Consider the following 21,219-nt stretch of genomic DNA (forward strand, 5'->3'; position numbering starts at 1 on the left):
GCGGACGGGTCGTTCCTGTCTGAAACACACTAATTCCACACATCCCAGAATTTGAATTATCAGTCAACAAAATAATTTTATCGGACAATACGTGACGTCCCTAACGTCCCCAGAGAGGCAAAGAAATTTAGTGAGAAACTTCTGAGTTTCTGAACATTTCTAGCAGTGACCAGCCCAAAGGTGCGTAACAGTTAACGTGTCGCTGGAGCTCAGTACCAGTTAGCTAGGCAAGCTAACTCAATACAGACGGACATGGCAGCGCCGTCAGGCTCGCGCAATGCTGACAGTAATAGCACCGGGATGGAGGGCTTCCCTTTCCCTGCACCCGTCAAACAGTCTGAGGAAAGCTCAGGTAAAGAGCAGGGTGAGGCCGCAGGAGTGAGAAAGAAGCCGTGCAGAGCGTGTACAGATTTTAAGTCCTGGATGAAAGTTCAGAAGAAACAGACGGCCTCGGTCACAGCACAGGTGAGTGAGCTCACAGTGAAGTTGTTCGTCTTTGATGGTGTTAAACGCTGAGTCGAAATCAGGCTTTATTGACCAAGTATGTCCGCACAATCAAGGAATTTGTCCTCGGTTACACAGTCACTCACAATACACAGCGGCTGACAAACAAGAAATAGAAATCTTAAAATGTCACTTTGTTGGCCAAGTACATGTGCCTGTATTTGTCGTGGTGGGGCTGGTCCATAAATGGACAATACAGAATACATATAGTAAACAAATAATATCAATAAATACAAAGACACCACAGGTGGCAGCTAATCTGTATATGCAGAATGAAAATTAACATCCACATATACACTGACACGCACATACAGTACTGGGCCAAAGTCAGAGACCACCCTTCATTCGTTTAATTTACAGTCAAAACAAATACACATTATTAATTTTTCAGGAGATATATCTAGGGAAATCATATATAATGTAATCATCTTCAATAAGAAAGGGGAAAGGGAAAAACTTCCAAAGCTGGAGTTAAAAAAAAAAACACATGACAAGATCTGGGCAAGACCTGGTCGACCACCAAACCTCACCATCAGATAAACAGTGCTTAAAGATTTCATCTTTGAGAAAAAGGAGAAAATCAAGCTTCACTCTTGCTTCACATCTGGAAAAATCCACAGGTGTTTCTGTCCATCCTTCCCCTGTCTGAAAGCATGAGTCTGAAAGCATGTGTGCTTGTCATGTTTGCAAATCAAGCAAAAAAAAGCTGCTGGTGTTCTTAGAACAGTGAACTGACCACCCCAGACCTCCAGAACTTAACTTCACTGAATGTGTTTGGCATTACTTGGATTGTGAGAAGCAGAACATGCAACCAACTTCAAAGACTGAACTGGAGGTGTGGAAAAACATATCCCTAGAAGCTGTAATGAAGGCAAAGAGTAGACACAATAAATGCTAAAAAATGATATAATGTTTAGTTTTTGAGGGTTCTGTGTAGTTTTCTGTTAAATAAGTGTTTTATGCTTTGTATGCTTATACTTAATGGCTTAATTTCAATCTAGTTTTGACAAGAAATTAGATAAATGAATGGTAGTCTCTGTTCTGGCGCAGTATCATATTCAGCAATGCTGAAGACATTTATGTGAACACATAAAAAAGGGAATAATATGGGTAAGAGGTAGCGATACTGAATAAAATGAAGTAAAAATAAAATCATAATGAAGTGGCGACAGTTTGCTAGGATGTATGTGATGAACCAATTTAAGGAATTAAATCAGTGGCATACTAGTGAAACGGCTATGAAAAACATCGGGAAAAAGTGGAAATGTACGGACAATATGTGAACATTTCACTTCACTTACGCTTCCCTCTGATTCTAAAACCCAGGCAACTGAGGAGAACGAGAAACCCGTGGAGTGCCCCCTAGACAGACAAGAGCTTGGGAGGAGTACGTGGTCTTTTCTCCACACTATGGCGGCCTACTACCCTGATACACCCACCACAGCACAGCAGCAAGAAATGACTCAGTTCATCAACCTGTTTTCAAAGTTTTTCCCCTGTGAAGAATGTGCTGAGGATTTACAAACAAGGTATGCTAAATGTGATTATTTTGTTTGGATCATCACTAATTATGTTCTAGCGTTGTTGCATTATAGAGTTTTGAGGTTTGTTCCTCTGTTTTCTGCTTATCCATTTAGCTGAGCGACTGCTTTTCTTGCTGCATCATTTCTTATCTCTTGCCAGACTGAAAACAAACCAGCCGGACACCAGCAGCCGCCACAATCTCTCACAATGGCTGTGTCGTGTCCATAATGGCATTAACATCCGATTAGGCAAGCCAGAGTTTGACTGCAGCAGAGTGGACGAGCGGTGGAGAGACGGCTGGAAAGATGGCTCTTGTGATTGACACTGGCATACCCTGCACAGCTGACCCACCAGGAAAAATAAAACAGACCTATCAGTTATTTTGATCTTGTACCCTTTGGTCATAATAATTGTAACTGGTAGTGGCCATTATGTGTCACGTAAGTGTGTTATACATGATGAATAATATGTATGACTGGCTCAGTACAAAGATGTTGTATATTTTCACTGATGTATTTGTAATTCAGTCTGTTTGCCTGTAAAGATAATTAACTCTATATCATTGCTGTTTTTGCATTATTTATTTATTCTAAAAGGGGTACTGATGGGAATACGCCTTGCCACAGTGTTATTGTGGTCTTTCATATGCAGTGATTTGAAATAGAATAAGCATGACTGATACTTAAGTACAGTATATGTCCAAAAGTATATGTTCTTTCCAAAATCAAAAGAATGAATATGGAATTTTTCTTCCTCTTTGCTGCCTCAACTCTTAGGAAGGCTTTATACCAGATGTTGGAACATTGCTATGAGGATTTGATTGCATTCAGCCACAAGAGCATTAATAATGTTAGATGTTGTGGGTCATAAATGGCACTTCAACTCATCCCAAAGGTGTTCAGTGGTGCCCCATCACATCCCAGTGCTGGGGGCCCTGACCTCAATCCCACTGAACACCTCTGGGATGAATTGAAACATCAGTTGCAAACCAGGCCTTCTCCTCCCACATCAGTGCCTCTACTCTTCTGGAAAGGCTTTACACCAGATGTTGGAACACTGCTGTGGGGATTTGATGGCATTCAGCCACTAGAGTGTTAGCGAGGACTGGTACTGATGTTGGATGATCAGTTCTGGATTACATATGCCACTCCAGCTCATCCCAACCATGTTCAGTGTTGCTCCATCTCTCCAGAGAACGAGAACGCAGTTCCACTACTTCATAGCCCAATGGTGGGGGCTTTCTCCCCTCTAGCTAACTCTTGTCATTTGACATGATGACCTTAGGCTCATGTGCAGAGCTGTATTAATGATGTTTTCTACTGTGTGCACAAATGAACCCCCTATAGCAAACGCAATAAATACGGGGTGTCTGGATACTTTTGGACATGTAATGTATTATAAAGATCAGCTCCCATTGATCACATGCTTGCCAAAAACATAGAACCTTCCTGCACTGAGTTTGTAGCTGATGGTTGTACTGATAGGACGCTGACGCTAGATGGTGCTGTTGAGTCAGTTGCAGTAGAGCGTGTCTGGGAGTGCGCAGGCCGCTACCAGGCGGTAGGGTGTGTGTGTATACGGCTGTATTTATGTGTGTGTACCTATCTCGACCCACAGCCTTAAACGTGAATAACGGTGTGAGGAAAAATGGACGGAGTGGGGTCTTTTGGCGCTGGAAGAGCTGGGTCTGCATTCGACCCTATTTCTTTTATACAGCAGCCGCAGACCATTCTTAGGATATTATCATGGGTGAGTCTTAATTCATGTCATATTCATTGCCGTTCTGTTTGCCTGAGGCTGAGTGAGGATGCATATCACAAATAGGCTGTCAGAAAAACCCAGTACAGATGAGTAATTAGGCTACTTCGCCTTTTCTTTCAAATCGTGCGTTGTTATTGTGAACGCGATGTGTGTAAATGATGCTGCGGTCTGCTTTACGAACGCTGGAATAATTGATGCTTTTTTGTGCTGTAATTTCACGTTGGCTGAGCACACTGACGTATTGATGTGATCCAGGCTGTGGAGGAGGGATCGCGAGGCATTTCGATCTATCTCGTACTCCGTAAATACGGCGCCTCAGTGTTTTCTTCTGATTAATGATTTAATTTAAGACTGATTTGACGTATGAAAGCTGACCATCGTCTGTCCATTGCGGCAGGCGTGTTCTCTCTAACATGGGGTTTTTATTAGAAGCGATGAAAAATGTCGATGTCAAAGGCCAGCTAAGCACCTGCGATTATATCTCTTCTGTGCGCCCAACCATTTTGATTGGCTGTCACGATTACTCTGCACTTGTGGATCTGCATGATCTTGGAGCGTTTGGTCAGCTGAAAAATACCACCTTAACTAGGCCCACTGTACAGCGCGTCAGCCGAGCGTGTGTATGGGTGGGTGTGTGTGTGCCGGTCAAACTTAATCACTTTTGGTTTCTGATTATTCTGCTAATAAAAAAAAAAAAGAAATACTACACAATATGGTCCTTAAAGGTATCATTTAATTAATATATTTACATTGCAATGTTTTTAAAATCCAGTGTACTATAAAAGGCCAGGTATATGTCTGATAATATAGATATTATAAGTACCTTTATTATTATTATTATTATTATTATTATTATTATTATTCATAGCATTATTAGTGTGAACCTACAAGGTTTGATCTCAAATAAAGATGAATTTAAAGTGAAAAATGTCCAGCTAGTTATTAAAGAAGCATAAAATAGGAGAGTAGGCATGCTTGAAGTAATGTAGTAATGGTTAAATTTGTAATTTTGACTGGCGTGTCCCTTTAAATGCAGTGTATGCTGCTGTTTATACAGTAGTTTCATGCATCATTTTCCTAGCATACTATTGTTATATGTCATTGAGAGGTTTACTGTGTACAGATGTCTTTTGTCACCAGAATCAGCCTTCAGATTAGGACACATAATAAACCTTGACTGAGCCATGTGAGAGTTTTATTAATAATCATTGCCAGTGATCATAGCTGCTCCTTGCATCACAACTAGATTATGGGCCATAGTTGGAATATGTGAAGTTACATCAAGAATGCAGTAGAAGAGAGTAATATAATCTTCTTCATTCTAGATCTTCTCAATGGTGGTATTTGGCTCCATAATAAACGAAGGCTATGTGAACATTGGAAGCGAGCGGCTCTACTGTGTTTTCAACAAGAACTATGATGCCTGCAACTATGGGATCACCATTGGGCTCATAGCGTTTTTGGCCTGCATCTTCTTCTTTCTCCTTGATGTGAAGTTCCAACAAATCAGCAGTGTTAAAGACAGGAAGAAGGCAGTCATGTTGGAGATTGGCTTCTCAGGTAAGTTGTTACATTTTTTGTGTTGGAGCCACTGAGTTCACAGAACCTAAGTTGAAGTCTGAAACAGTCTAAAAATGGAACAGAACCCAGGTTCTCTAGTTTATCAGTGTTTTGTCAGCATGTTTAGGTATGTCTAATGATCCATTTAAAATGTTTGGTGGAATTTTTCAGGTTTCTGGACGTTCCTGTGGTTTGTTGGTTTCTGCTTCTTGGCTAACCAGTGGCAACGTACCACACCAGACGAACTGCCCTTGAACCAGGGAGCTGATGCGGCCAGAGCCGCCATAGCCTTCTCCTTCTTCTCCATCTTCACCTGGGTTAGTCCTGCATAAACTGCTAGGAAAGCCAACTAAGCATATAAACTACTGCAATAATTGCCACTCTTGGCTTCATAATCCCGAACGATGAGTAGGAGGTAGACAATGACAGGCCAGGCAGAAAACAGGCTCAATAAGGTCTAAGAATAACATCATGACCTATCTAAAGTACATTAGATTGCTCTACATACAGCTTTCAGTCTGCAGGGGGGTGTAGAGCAGCATCACCTCATTTTCCTTCACAGTGAATAAAGATGAGTGGGATGTTGAGTGTTGTGCCATGTGCCATGTAAGCTTAGCTTCACCTCAGGGAGGCTCACACTAATTTATGCACCTTGCTGCATGAGCAACAGTGACAGGCTCCCAGTAAAATTGTTTCTTTTCTAATCTGTTACATTTTTTTCTTTTTCTTATTTTTCATGTAGGTTGCTGGTTTAGGGGATGCATATTAAACCTACGCTTAGACTAAAATTAATTTTCATTGGTGATTCACCAGTGGCATTGCGATGTAGTCTAAAATTAGAGTTAAAGTGATAGATTGGCAAAAGATCAAATTTACACAGCTTTCTCTTTAACCCAAATGTAGCTGTTCAGGCAAAAACTGCTAGGTTTCCAAAGTTTGTATGGTTAGTTTTGCACTGGAATACAGAGATAATGAAACTAATAAAGAGTTAAAGCTTATACCTCAAGATTTAACATTGCCTAATGCTTGTCTAAATTATCACATACTTGTATGACATACTGTTATCTACAAAAATGGACAAAAGACATTCCATAGCTAAAATAGTAGTAGCAGCCATCTTGAAAGTTGAATTTCATCCATAGTTTTGTCCATTTTATAGACATCAGTACATCATGCATTGCTAACACCACATACATGTTCAAATCACTGTTCAAAAGTTTGGAATCAATGTTTTCAACTCATATGGTTACAGATAAATGTATAAAATTATAATATTATAATATTCTCTCAGTCTAATATGGTAGTACTTTGCAACTTCATGGGTTTTTAGTATTTGGTAAGAAATTAATTTGGAACAAATTTGAGTCTTCTACGGTAACAGTAATTTGTTTTTGCAGCATTGTGGTAATGTTTGTCTTCTTCCCAGATTCAGTTTCTTAGCCAATTAGATTAAATCTCCTCTAATATCTCCCAGTACATCACTCCATTCATGTTTCCTTTGATGACATGTAATGCCCTAGTACAATTTGCAGAGAAGCAGCCTCATACCATGATGGCCCCTCCTCTGTATTTCATTGTGAGTTGAATTATTGCCAAAATGTTATATTTTCTTTCATCTGACCAGAGTGCATTGTTTCAAAGCAGTTCTGATTTTGTCTAAAGAGAGTTTGAGAGCATGTAAATCTTGCGTGGCTTGCATGTTTAATAATGTTGTCCCTGAGAAGTTAAGGAAGCTCCTTCACCTTCACTGTGATTGCTGCTTGTTGCATGAAATCTTCCCAACCTATAAATTTAACAAAAATACATACATATTATACAAAAATAAGTACATATTTCACCTTGCTGTAATTTTGATTCCAAATAGATAATTGCATTATTCTTTTAGAATTTTTTTGTTGTTCCTAAAACACTATGAATATTTTTTAAAACACTTTTGGTATGTACTTTATGATCATATACATCGTTACTGAATCTTCCCAACCAATAAATTTAACAAAAATAAAAGATCAGAATATGTTTCTCTTTGCTAAACTTTGATTGCAAATAGATAATTACATTATTCTTTCAAAATTTCTTGTTGTGCCTAAAACACTATAAATATTTTTAAAACTGCACTTCATGATCATATCATCATTATCGAATAGAAAATAAAAAACATTTTAATATGACAAGTGATTCCAAACTTTTGAACGGTAGTGTAGGTAAGTCTATTTGAGATTATTTAACAACACAATCTGGCGTGAAGCAAGTGTGTGATTAGGCATTAGGCATTGCATTAGACAGGCAGTTTGCATGCCTAAAATTAGCTTCATAGTTCCAGTGAAAAACTAAAGAAGCAAACCTTGGACACCGAGCATCTTTTTGCTGATCGACTACATTTGTGGTAAGAGGACAGTTACATTTTTCACTATTACTATTACTTTAATGCAGTATGGGAACTAGAGGTGCGCAATATATTAAAAATGTAATATCATAGTACTTCAAGAAGTTTTCACGATACACAATATTTATTTTTGAAAGTTGGAACAGACAAAATAGAATTTCAAAAATATGAAAAAACTATTAATACAATGATTTGCATTCAGTATTTCACATGCTGCTCTAAATTTAATTAACCTTATCTATATATCTGTACTGGTACCAGCACACTGCTGTCAAAGTGTTCACTTCCGGTTATTTAAACAACATTTTTATACATCAAATTGTCCAGTAATTCAGTGTACCATTAGAAAGCTTGAAATCTCAGGATTTGATTCTTGCAAATCATTTCATGATCTGTTATTTACAGTAGTTAAAATCGTCTTATTTGTAGCATAAGCAGCAAATGAGAAAATGCTAGCAAATCTGTGGGCCCTTACATTCAAAACCTTGCCATTATCTACAGACACATCATAATCCAAAATATGAGATCTTGATAACATGGCAAGAGTCAGAGATCAGTTTGGAGTCAGGCAGAAATAAACTCCCCCATTCTAGCTTTTGTTACTCTGTGTCAATAAATCATAGAATACTTAAGGTTAAATAGGCATACTGATGCTCTCTTTGTAATCAAACACGCAGCTGGGAAGGATTTTTGGGTACTGACGATGTCATACTGTGACATAATTTATCATGATATCAATAAATATTGCCATATTGCCCAGCCCTAATGGGAATGTTTTTTTTTTTTTTACAGTTATTTGACATCAGCAACTTGACCTGTAAAAGTTCATAGTATTAACATCTTAATCACATCTTCTGTTTCAGGCTGGTCTGACCGTGAGAGCAGTGCAGAAGTATCTGCTGGGAACTGACATGTCCCTTTTCACCACAGAACATATGGATGGCAACCAAACCATTCAGCCATACCCCACCGGGCCTGCCGCAGAGACCACCGATACGTACCAGAGTCCACCTTTCACTGAGAACCTGGATTCTAATGCCCCAACCTACCAGGTTCCAATTTACTAAAGAGGTACCAATCAGGATCCATGTGCAATGTACCTGACCTGTTAAAACTAGTACGAATGGAGGGAGAGGCTCTGGCCTTTCTTCAAGCTGACATGATGTGACACTGTTCATAGGTAGTGCTGTGCTGTGACCTTCTGTACAAGAGTTTGTTGATTGTGATTTCACTTTTATTTGGGTCTAAATGGGTAGTTAAACCTTACTTCATCAGGTTGAATCGGACAGAAGTAAATAACACCACCCCTGGGTGTGATAGAGGCTATCGTGGTCCTTCTAGGTCAGCAAAACGAGGAAGATTCAGACTAGCTTTCAAGAGATAATAAATGCAGTCAGCTGAACTGAAAAACGCCTTGTAATAAAATGTCAGTGCTGTTTAGCTAATGGAACAGGAAAATATGCATGTACAATATATTATTCAGAAAGCAATTAAGTGCCATGCATTAAAAACAATAACTTGAAACAATACTGTAGCTATCCATAATCTGGTGGGAAAACGAAGTGCAATATTTCGAATATATTTATGAAAGCGGTCCTTAAATTATATTGAAGTACAATGTTTACCAGTTAAAAGCTGCCAAATTGTCTGTTTGTCTTGGAAGGATATTTCAGAGTGCAGTCTTCCTCAGAGAAGGAAGCCTGTGGAGGCTCCATTGTAGATAACCGTGTCTTACGTGTTGAAGATTATCTCAGTGTAGCAAGCAACCTGCCAATTCAGTGTTTTAGTGAAGCCAATACAGGATTTTGCATCTGGATAAAGTGTGCTTTTAATTTGAGTGTATTTTAGTAGGTTAGGATGTGTACATACCACAGACGGCATTACCCCAAGTTTACACCCCAAAGAAGGAGTCCAAATCCTAGCACTGATTAGCAATGAATGAATTTTGAATTTGTAGTAATTCTTGACTAATAGTGTTAAAGTCTCCAGTAAAGGCTCAGTCTGGCACATTTAAAACAACTGAAACACTTTAAAGGGGCATTCCAGGCTAAAACTAGAGTTTAATATATTATTTGTAGTGTTATGCAGTAGTCTGTAGCGTAGCATTGTATCCCCTCAGCCTCATCGGTTGCTCACCAGAGACAAGTGTTTTACCTTTTCAGTCGGTAAGGCATCTAGCTAGCCAGGTAGCTACCTCGCTAACTTTAGCTTTTAGCTTGTTGTGCTCTTCAACTGACGAGGCATTTCTGTCATTCAAGTAATCAAGTAATAAAATGAGTGATTCTTTCCATTTCAAGATACTTTATAAACAGTACTACAGTTATACGGCTGTGATAAGATACCTAATGTCTTAGCAGCACTGTTAGCTATCTGGCTTCCTTCTGCACTCTTCAACTAACAGAAACCAGTAAGTCTACCGTCCCAAAAATCCACCTCAGAGCAGTTGTAGTTTTTCAAAAGTTTCTCCCACTTTCAAAGTACGTAATAAAGGGTTTTTATAGTCCTTAAACCGTAAATGTTCATTCTATAGACTACTGGGACACTGCTGTAGGATACAAGTAGGCATGTTTAATGTTGCGATAGCCACATTTTTCATTTATGCCCGGAGTGTCCCTTTAATTCTGTAAGGAGAATTGTATTAGAAAAGCATAAAAAATTCAAGAGATCAAAATAAAGTCATCTGATGAACAGGATTACAAGTAAATTAAAACTGCAGTACTTTTTTCAAGCACACAAGTCAGTTGTTAAAATGTTTGGTGACCATCTTCAGTGCTTCGTCTGATACGTGGTAGAATATCACTACTGTTTCTGTGTTTTCGGATAGGGAAGCATACACAAAGTGATACTGAATGTAATTCAATACATGACATGTAAATGGAATATGTCTGTGAAAGTGGTCAGGGTTTTTGTGTTTCCTATACTAACGCTGCACTTAAAATAGTTAGAATACTGTCTGGTCCACTACATCAATGCAGATTCACTACAGTCTGTAATTGTTGGTATAAAGTTCGCACCACTGAAAGGGTAGGACCTTCGAAATGCTAATTTACACAAAAATTAACATTTATGTTTTTGTTAGCAAAATTTGCGCCAGTAAAAGGATTATAAATATAGCCCAGAGATTTTTTATTTATATTATACTGTAACCTCTGGCATCATAGCCCATCCTGTGTGTTACTGCTGTATACTGAAGACTTACTGTTGTCAACTTGAATGTCTTTGGACTGCAGTTGTCTGACATGAAAATAAAAGACTTGTTTTTCATGAGAAGAACTGATCCAGCTTCAACTTGAGTGTTAAATAAAATGTTTATGGGGAATTACTGTGAAGGTGGGAATATAACTAATATATATAATATATATATTAATCTTGTCCCAAAAAAAAAGATTTTTCTTACAATTATGTGTGCCACAATTATTGGCACCTCTTAAGAGTGAAATCTATCTTAAGTAGATTCCCATCCATTCATGTTTTTAAGTTAGCAATTAGGAACACTTAAATGGTCAGCCATGACTTCCTGATTCACTGGGGAATATTCACTGAAACACAAGCCAAATTACCTCAGTCATCCATCACTATGAAAGAGACCAGAGAAAACAGCAGTGATGTGCAACAAAAAGTTGTTGAGCTGCAGAAATCAGGAAATGGCTCCAAGAAAATAGCTAAGCTAGAAGCTTAAAACAACTGGAGATGTTAAGAATCTGCTGGGAAAAGTACATATTTCTATACTGACCCCACACACAGTGAGGTTCAAGTGGACACAGAATCTCCAAGGATCACAGATGAGGAATTGCAGTCAGTAGTTACACACTTTGAAAAGGGTTCTATAGCACCAAAAATCATTCTTCTATTATTACAAACTTGACATCATAACAATAGAAGAACTCTTTCAGAAAGGTTCTATATAGAACCATCTACAGCACATTCTACATCAATCTGAACAACGCTTTAATCATGATTCAATCTGTGATGTTCTGGAGCTGTTTTTCTTCCAAAGGCCCTGGACAATTTATTCAGATACAAGGTATCACAGACTCCATCAAGTTCCAGCAGAAATAAAATCAGAACCTGTCTGCCTCAGCCTGGGAGCTTAAACTGGACCACAGTTTGGATCTTCCAGCAGGACAATGATCAAAAGCATACCTCAAAACCAAGACCAAAATGGTTTACTGGCCACAGAATTAAGGTTTTGCCATAGCCATGTCAGCCCCCTGACCTAAACCCCAAAGAAAACTTGTTGTATGAGCTGAAGAGGACAGTCCACAGTGTGGATCTCAGAATCTGAAGGATCTAGAGAGGTTCTGTAAGGAGAAATGATCTTAACCATGTGTTCTCCAGTCTCTTTAAGTATTATAGGAGAAGACTGTTATCTTTGCAAAGGGAGGCTGCACAAAGGATTAAATGAAGCAGTACCAATAATTGTGGCACACACAGATATGAGATTTCCTGATGTTTTTTAAAAATCATCGTGCTTCATTGTGAGGTTAATTTTGTTACTATTTTAAATTAATTTTTCTATAAAATAGTTACATATATAATATTCTGAATAAGCAATAAAAAATGTATATCATAGCTTGTTGTGCCCATATATAGCCATGTAGTCTCCATAGACAAACAATGTCAGTAGAATGGGTCCTACCGAAGACTTCAGTGACTTTAATGTGGCAATGCCACCTTCACCACGTCAGGTCGTGAAATATCTGCCCTGCTAGATCTTCCCCAGTCAACTCTAAGTGGTGTTATTGTCTAGGAGCAACAACAGCTCAGCCATATAGCGGTAGACCACACACACTCACAGAGCTAGTGCTGAAGTGGATAGTAAATACAATTGCCTATTCCCTTTTTGCATTACTCACTATAGGGTTTCAAACTGCCTCTAGAGGCAATACCAATATGAGAACCGTGCATCAGGAGCTTCATGAAATATTTTCATGGTCAAGCAGCTGCACACAATCCTAAGATCAATGGACAATGCCAAGTGTCAGCTGGAGTGGCGTAAATGCCACCACTGGTCTCTGGAGTAGTGGAAATGTTCTGTGGAGTGATGAATCACGCTTCACTATCTGGCAGTCTGATGGACAAATTTGGTTTTGGCGGATACTAGAAGAACACTGCCTACCTCAATGCATAGTGCCAAGAGTAAAGCTTGGTGGAGGAGGGATAATGGTCCGGGGCTGTTTTTCAGGGTTAGGAGCCCCTAGTTCCACTGAAGTCTATGTTAATTCTACAGCATACACATTTTAGACAATTATATGCTCCCTACTTTGTGGCAGCAGTTTGGGGAAAGTCCTTTCCTGTTCCAGCATCACTATGCCCCACTGCACAAAAAGCTCCATAAAGACATGGTTTGACAAGTTTGGTTTGGAGGAACTCCAGCGGCCTGCACAGAGCCCTGACCTCAACTGAACACCCTTGGGATGAATTTAAATGATTTTAGAAATTTCAACTGAAATTTCAATTGAAATTATTACATTGAAATGACTGAGTTGCTTGCAAGCCAGGCCCTCTTATCCAACATCAGTGCCTCTACTCTTCTGGAAAGGCTTTACACTAGATGTTCGAAGCTTGCTGTGAGGATCTGATTGCATTCAGCCAGTCAGGCTGAAGTTAGGTATTAATGTTGGATGATTAGTTGTGGATCACAAACGCCACACCTCTCATCCTCAAGGTACTGTATAGAGATCCAGCTTTATATCCCTGTCACTTACACTTGGAATTGGGCTTTTTTTAATGTAACTACAGAAGTCAATATCTTACACAGGTGCAATCATATTGCCATTTTTTTCCCCATTGTCATTGTAGATTATTTTTGAATAGTTTAAAAAAATCATAACAGATGTCCTCTTAATGGATCTCAAACCTCAAGGCCCCTGAGACAGTCCACATTTTTCATCACTATGTACACTATATAAGAGTTGGACTGGAGCAAAAAATGTGGATTGTCTAGGGGGCCCTGAGGACTGTTTTGAGAACCACTGCATTGTCACATTTTATTTTAGCTACAATTCACCTGTAATATTACCTAAACAAGAAATAATAGTGAAAGCTACAAGACAACACAAACAAGTGCTGAGGTTTCATCCTGAAAGGAGCATGACGCACTGTATCAAATGACTGTCAAGAAATGAAAAAAATACACGTTGCCCTTATTGATGGTTATGTTGCAGATCATTTTGCGAAGATTCAACAGCACATCAGTCCACCACTCCAGCAACAGACTTGGTTGTCAGAAAGATCACTTTTCAGCAGTCACATGATTTTTCTTCATTCAGATAAATGTACCCCCTTTATTATTTTTTGTGGACTTGAGAAACAGGTAAGCCATGACGTCTTTCATAGTGAAATGTTGATAGATTTACAAAATAAATAAATTTCAAAATGCAGCAAACTAGAATTAGAAAATGACCATGCTAAAAGCATTGGTAGAAACCTGATGAAAACAATTTTAGCAAAAAATCCAGAGATGCTGGATTAGGAAATAATGGAATATACAGTAGTAATTAATACTTTAAACTAAACATCCCTTCAGTTACAACCTCACTTTTTCAGTGGGACAAAAAGACCCTGATTAGTCTTTACCGTTCAGCAAAGCAGTTTGATGGACAGTTATTTTCCAAAAATTCTTGCTTTCTTACAAATGTTCTAGTCACACCGCATAGTGTGGTCTTTTAGCAGAACATCTCTCATCCTCTTAAACATCTATGACCTTGGGAAGGCGTCAGTCCATGTGCTGGGGTAGTGCCCCTATTACTGGCAGTTAACTGATGATCTTGCTTATGGCCTGGAGGGAGGGAAAGTCATCATCTCCGATATGCAGGGTTTTATGGGCATTGAAGTCTTTGAGGGCCAACACCTGCTTGCAGGTAGGACACACCTGGCAGTCCAGTTCGAGGCTGTTGTTAGAAGTGCCTGTCTGCCAGGCTTTCTTTTTGTTTTTCGTGGGCTTGGAGCCTTGCTGCTGTTTCTCCAAGGCCTTAAAGTCTGCATGGGCAGTGAGAAGCTCCTGCTGCTTCTGTGTGTCTGGGAGGAGAACCAGCAACTCATTGAAGACCCTGTTGAAGTTGTCCCCCAGCAGCTCCTGGCAGCTTTTGTGGTACTGGGCTGCAGAGATTAAACCCTGGTGAACACAAGAGAGGTATCCATGAGCATCCAAAAGGGGGAATTGTTATGCTATGTAAGAGTAATAAAACATCAAAAGTCTACCATTTCCCTCAATGAATCAGAGACCCAAAACTATAAAGTAAAAAAAAAAGAAAAGGTCTGATTCATCCATTACCTGTCTAAACTGGCCTGAATAGTTTTTGAATTCAGTGAACTTGGATTCATCGTTTTGGAGGAAGTTTTTTATAGACTGAATAAGGTCCATGTTCCTCTGTTTGAAGTTTTCAGGTACATGATAGGTTCCAGGTGACTGCGCTGGTCTGAAATAGTAAGTACCCAAATGAGAAACATACAAACAAAATCTTGGGCAAAAAATAATAAAAATAATGTTAAAGGGATAAAGCACTAGAGGTCTGCTACCCAACCCGGGCGATTTTTCACATACAACATTGAGTTATTTTTTTTTGTAGTGGATTTATTATTTTGAAGGATTGTGTCTTTGTGAACTTTGCACAGTCTCACGCATTTTCTCATAAGGTCTCTCTCCTGTAATATTATTTAGCTACATTCAGAATAGCTCTGGAGTTTATGCAGTGAGCGAACGTGTCCTGAATGACACCTTGATTGATGAGAGAGATGTGCTGGGCTGGTGCAAAGATCCCAGCAGATCTTTCCATTTGCTTAAGTTTGCTCAAAGTGTGTTAAGCATTTCTGCAGTAGCAGCAGTAGTGAGAGGAACTTTAGTGCAGCAAAGTCAACAGTTAATCAGAGGAGGCTTTATCCCAGCATGACATTTTCTGTCCATCAACTCAAGTAGTAAAGCAAAGCACTGTAACTGTAACAACTGTCTGTGGTATGCCTGCTAACCTGTTAAAAGCTGGCACTGTAGATTCTACTACATTACTGTTTAGTGGGACACCAGTGAATCCTGGAGGAGGCTTGCTAACTGCAGGACCAGCAAGCCCAGGAGGGGGAGGAGGCAGCCCAGTCTGAGTGTTCTTCAGTGGAAATGTACTTTTAAAGCCTAAAACACAAACATAATACAAAGTTAGTTAAAAGGTTGGGACATTGCCAAAATGACAAGTTGCATCTGTAAGATTCATACCAGGTGGGGGTTTCTTCGGAATAAGTGCAGGGAACTCTTCTTCTTCTGTCACATGGCCCGGGTTAGATATCGGCTGCTTTTTAGGGGCAGGAGGCTCTTCGGGAAGACTTGCATAAGAAATAGTTTTCTCTTTATATCCATTAATAAATGTGCTTGTTTTGGGGGCCACAGGGCCTTTGGAACCACTGCCATCTGGTGGCTTAGTCTCAGGAACATTTTCTTTGTGAGACACGTGGGTCACCAATTCCACATTATGTGAAGATGTCCCAGAGGAGTTGATCGTGGCTTGCTTCTTCTTTTTACCCACTTTGACATTTGGCTGTGAGCCAGCTTTTACCGTTAGCAGAGATGAGATCTCCAGCATAGTGGGTACAGCACGGATCTCCTGGGTTGTTTTACCACTTTGGGGATCTTCATCTTCCGATGAGATTGGAGATTTGATTTTAGCGGCAGCTTTGGCGCTTTCTGAAGAGGTAAGCTTTTTCTTACGGCGAGAAGAAGTGAGGGCCTGAGGAGCGCTACTGGAGAGTGGTGGATCACTGGCAGAAAACATAGAGGCAGAGAGTGCAGGAGCTGCCTTAGTTGGCAGAACCACAGGTTTATTGTTGGGCACCACAGGTTTACTTCCTGCTTGGGACCAAGCAGATGTTGTGTTCCCCTGGGGCTTTTGAGGTTTAATCTTTGAGACGAGTGCTGGGAAGTCTTCCTCTTGAAAGGAGGAGGGTTTTTTAGCCTGAGCCATATACGATGCTGTCACTGTAGCTGAAGCCACTGTACCAGACTGTACCAAGCTAGGGAAATCATCCTCTTTCAGTGAGACAGGAGTGGGTTTGATTGTGCTGCAACAAAGAAAGCTTGTCACTGTGCAGTTTAGAAATCATTTCAAATGTCCAACATATACAGGAATATTTACAAACCATGAATACATAAACCATGTCTTAGCACTATTAAAAAACACTTAAACTGTATACTGAAACATACCTCTGAATCAGTTGGGGTGGAGCACCAGCCCCTAAAACTGGGAAATCTTCACCCATGAGCGGAACATTACTCTTTACTGATCGCCCTGAAACATTAGTTTTTAAAAATATACGCAATTCAGAAATGTTTTGTAAAATTTAAGCTACTTTTTCACTTTTATATATACATACAGGCATATAGGTCTCTATACACAGCTCTCTTATATGCATTATAGACAGTATCTAGAATAGCAATTATACAAATAAGACAACATAGCAATTTCACTTTAAACATCTGCAAAACAGGACAACATTGAGATCAAATGAAACAGTGATTTACAATAAGTCAGAAATTCAAGTAAGAATTTTTTTTTAACTTGCTTGGAACCTGGAACTAACTTGTCAATATAAATTCAACATAGATGCAGAACACCATTACGATCCTCAAGACAACACAACAAAGCCAACAGACAAAATGCCTTAAAAATGGGAGTAGTCAGAACAGATCAGAGACCATCTACTCCTGTGGCTTCACTTGCTTATGGCAATATCTCTGCCAGAAAAATAGGTTATAGATTTATGGGGAAAAAAACGAACAAAACTACCACTGATTAAACAACTGTACAACTGTTGCTAAAAGTGATGCACTTATCATAAACTTGTATGGCTGATTTCAATTTTTTTTTAAGCAAACTTCATGGACAAGCAGATATGCTCATGAGACAATCTAAGGTAGACAGATGTCAGTTCTGCTACAGAACCTAATTTTCAGTTATCACATTGCACTGCTGCCTAGTGCCTAATCAGTCCACCTGCAGTGCATCTTTCCCAAACAATTGTTGCTACGCTGAAGGTAATCTGAACTAATCAAACACATTGTTAGCATGTGTGTGTGTGTGTGTGTGTGTGTGTGTATGTATATATATATATATATATATATATATATATATATATATATATATATATATATATATATATATATATATATATAAATAAATAAGATAGGGCTTTGGAAATTTACATTTCCACAGGAAGTGCAAAGAAGGGTCACACTCTAGCACAGTGCTACATGATCCTAGGGCAAGAGTTTTATTATACTTATTATCTATACGATGTTCCTGATTACAGTGAGCACATGGTCTGCATGTCATCTATAACTTTCTGCTGAATTAAAGGCCCCTAACTAGGAAGATTTCCATTGTACCTGCACTTGTAATGCTTACATGGCAAAATATTGTGAAATATAGTGATGTGTGGAGGAACTATAACATCCATCTTTCTCAGTGAGAATGAATGTTATTGCATACAATCAACCACAGAGTGGAGCACAAACTATTAGGCCTCACCTCTGAACCGTGTTTTTGCAATGTACACTTCTGTAACCAACAAGGGACAATCAAAGTCATATGAAAGAATCCACAATGTAGTTCAAACTCTTTGATTTTTACCTTGTATGTCATTAGGAGGCTTGACTGCATTTCTACTGCTTTTTAACTCATCTGTGTCCATTTTCTCCTCTTTGCGTGGTTTTTGGTTGCCTCTCTCATGAACCTGTCCTCTCTCCTCCTGTCGACGGGCAGCCTGCGAGGCCTGAAGGGCAGCAGATAAAGCCCTATCCTCCTCCTCCCTGCACATAACAACTGCATCTCAGTATTCAGCAAGCTCTGTGAAATTAAGAAACACTGTGATGAGACCAACTTACCGATTATACCTCCAGCTTCTTACATTCTGGTGTGAGCCTGGGGCTCTACCTCTTCCAGATCGTGCTTGTCTGTTGAACCGGTCTACTTCCTCATAGTCTTCCCCACCAACGATACCTTGACAAGTTGTTCAGAGCATGCTACTCAGTTAAGATCTGAGAAAGGTACAAAACAATGACAAAAATAGATCATACTTTCTGCCCCACTCACCGTCATTCCTTCTCTGCTGTCGTGGGGCATAGGTGAACTGTAGATCAATTTGGCGGTTCTGCCGTGCCTCAGCCCGGTTCTTACTATGGGCAGCAGCCTTGTGAGCCTTGTAGTCAATCTCTGTCCGAAAAGCATGCGTGAACTGTTCTGTGCTACAGCGACCTTCCTCACACAGGTAATGGCTCTCTCTGAAGTGCTCGCTGAGGTACTGGTAATCACTAAACAAACAAAAGCAATAATTAATTTGTAAAATATTCATCCATGAAGAAACTAAAGATGACAGCTAACAGAAATTGGGAAATACCTGTAGTATTCCTGTGCTCCATCCGCATCACAAAAATGGCAGAAGTAGTGGTCTCGCCTTAAGTGCTTAAGCAATTCATCGTTATCCAGGTATCTATCATCACAGAATTTGCAAAGTGGATGGCCACGATGAGACGTGTCATCTGGGTCCCCTTGTGTTCGATGTCGAGCCAAGTCCTTGCGATTGTACCACTTCCTCTCATAGGAGAATATCTGAGAACATACACAAAAAGAAAATGATTTCCAAATACAAATCAAAAGACCAAATCAACCAATAGCTACCAAATTACATCACGATATACTACCTTTAAGTGCTTAGCACATAACTTGCAGCAAAAGAGCTCATGCTGCTTCCGCATGTGTTGCTCCAGCTCCTCAAATTTGGAGAACACTTTGGGCTCAGGACATTTTGGACATTCAGACAGCAAAATCCTCCTTAAGTTGGTGAAAAAGGTATAAATGAAGTTAGAAACTAATGTGGACAGTGGAAGTGAAAAGAACTGTCAATTTCTATGGAAAATTTTGAATCACCTGAACTGTGCAAAGATTTTTCCGTCACAGAAATAGATGTCATATTTCTTCTCAAACTGGTATTCATGATGAGGTAGAGCAGCAAACGGTTGAAGTTTTTTTACAAAGATAACCTAAGAGAAACCAAATTAAAGTAGACATTTAACAACATAAACTATTTAGGAGTGACTGAGATAAGAAATAAGAGATTCACAAGCGCCAGCACTAAGAGGGGATTAAGTCAATTAATCACGTGTCTGATGTGCTGCTCATATCCATACGGTGTTGACTCAGCCTGTGTTAGTCTGACACGTTGGGCAAGTTTCAAACTGGAATAATACTGCTGACTGGGGAATTACAACGAACCTCGCTGATCAACTCTGATTGATTGATAACTTTTTACCAATATTGTCAGCTACCTACACTGGTTTGCTGAGAAGGGAACAACTGACATCTTAAGCAGACTGCCAAATAAGGGAATAAACCAACCACAGTAACGTTAGTTTACTTGATTCAAATAAATGAAATCTTAAATGTTGAGGAAAAATAGGATCGCCAGAAGTGCTAAAAGTTATTTTTCCAATAGTTGTAAGACTTTAGCGAACAACATTCTCTCTGATTATCTTAAACCTCGCTAACAGTGCTTTTGGTAAACTTGGTTCTATTTAGTTCAGCTCACTTAGCCAGCTAGCTGCAGTAGCTAGGTAGCTAATTAGCGTTAGCTTACATGTCAAGCGTTTCAGGTTAGAACTTTGGCCAGCTAAGCTAAGCTAAGCTAATCTGCTCTCACAGGGTAGCGAAGGTTAGCCGAGCTAAACTGTCATAACGCCGCTTTCCTTCGTTAGTCCTTCTAAACGCTCATGCAGAGCAAGCGGAGTTAACGAGCGAGCTGCCCATTTTCTCATAACCTTCAAATGAAATCACGGCCACCCAGACAGATTTCGAGCTCACAGCTAGCCTGTGAGGCCTGCGATGAGCTGGGTGAGTCTGTGGTCCCCGCTCTGACCGTGTGGATGTGGTGGGGGGAAAGGCGGCACCTTGTCGAGCTCCTCGCGGCACACAGCGCAGTATCTCTGCTCACACAGCACCCGCATCTTGGTGGAGCAGCGGTAGCACACCGGGTGGTCACATTTCCCTACAGCGAAGATGTCGATGTCCTGGCAGCACAGCACACAGACGCTCTCGGTGTCCTTCTTCATGGTTGTTTCCATAATTGTTTTCTGAAAAGGCACAAACTCTGCGGTGTTTTGGTTTTCTGTCTCGGCACTGAGCTCTCAACAGCAGCGGAACGACTGCTTACGTAATCCCCAGCACTGGAGCATCATGGGTAGAGAGCTGACGCGAGTCTTCTGGATAGATTTTTTTTGCGAACTGTAAAAAAACAAACAAAAAAAAACTACTGAACAAAGTATCGGCTGAATAAAACGCGTGAACTACTGGTGGCTCTCCTAGCAGCGGGACCACCTCCCTAGATTAAAAACTCTTCAAATCTACAAACTCATTTATTTCTAAATATCATTAATAGGGTGATATTCGGTGAAAGACGACGAGTCTTCATTTGAATGTACTGCTGCTGTTAATCACTGCTTTTATAATGTA

At 39.7% G+C, this 21,219-nt stretch overlaps 3 protein-coding genes across 3 annotated transcripts; 2 read left to right on the forward strand and 1 right to left on the reverse strand.

Moving 5' to 3' along the window:
• The first annotated feature begins 15 nt into the window (after nucleotides 1–15).
• On the forward strand, nucleotides 16–2,585 carry gfer (growth factor, augmenter of liver regeneration (ERV1 homolog, S. cerevisiae)). The gene is made up of 3 exons (XM_036566699.1): nucleotides 16–465; nucleotides 1,831–2,033; nucleotides 2,188–2,585. Exons 1-3 carry the CDS (start codon nucleotides 253–255, stop codon nucleotides 2,348–2,350), a joined length of 579 nt encoding a protein of 192 aa, XP_036422592.1. The 5' UTR covers nucleotides 16–252; the 3' UTR covers nucleotides 2,351–2,585.
• A 753-nt stretch (nucleotides 2,586–3,338) lies between these two features.
• Nucleotides 3,339–11,009, forward strand: syngr3a (synaptogyrin 3a). The gene is made up of 4 exons (XM_036566700.1): nucleotides 3,339–3,777; nucleotides 5,115–5,349; nucleotides 5,521–5,666; nucleotides 8,596–11,009. The coding sequence occupies exons 1-4, from the start codon at nucleotides 3,676–3,678 to the stop codon at nucleotides 8,797–8,799; spliced, it is 687 nt and encodes a 228-aa protein (XP_036422593.1). The 5' UTR covers nucleotides 3,339–3,675; the 3' UTR covers nucleotides 8,800–11,009.
• A 2,980-nt stretch (nucleotides 11,010–13,989) lies between these two features.
• znf598 (zinc finger protein 598) lies at nucleotides 13,990–20,933 on the reverse strand. The gene is made up of 12 exons (XM_036566701.1): nucleotides 20,658–20,933; nucleotides 19,642–19,754; nucleotides 19,416–19,545; nucleotides 19,112–19,323; nucleotides 18,808–19,025; nucleotides 18,600–18,714; nucleotides 18,346–18,524; nucleotides 16,920–17,004; nucleotides 15,939–16,777; nucleotides 15,701–15,857; nucleotides 15,009–15,153; nucleotides 13,990–14,849 (listed from the first exon to the last, which is right to left on the reverse strand). The coding sequence occupies exons 1-12, from the start codon at nucleotides 20,829–20,831 to the stop codon at nucleotides 14,490–14,492; spliced, it is 2,727 nt and encodes a 908-aa protein (XP_036422594.1). The 5' UTR covers nucleotides 20,832–20,933; the 3' UTR covers nucleotides 13,990–14,489.
• Nucleotides 20,934–21,219: the final 286 nt, after the last annotated feature.

This window comes from Colossoma macropomum, unplaced genomic scaffold (assembly GCF_904425465.1).
Source record: "Colossoma macropomum unplaced genomic scaffold, Colossoma_macropomum, whole genome shotgun sequence".
In the NCBI taxonomy this organism is placed as follows: domain Eukaryota; kingdom Metazoa; phylum Chordata; class Actinopteri; order Characiformes; family Serrasalmidae; genus Colossoma; species Colossoma macropomum.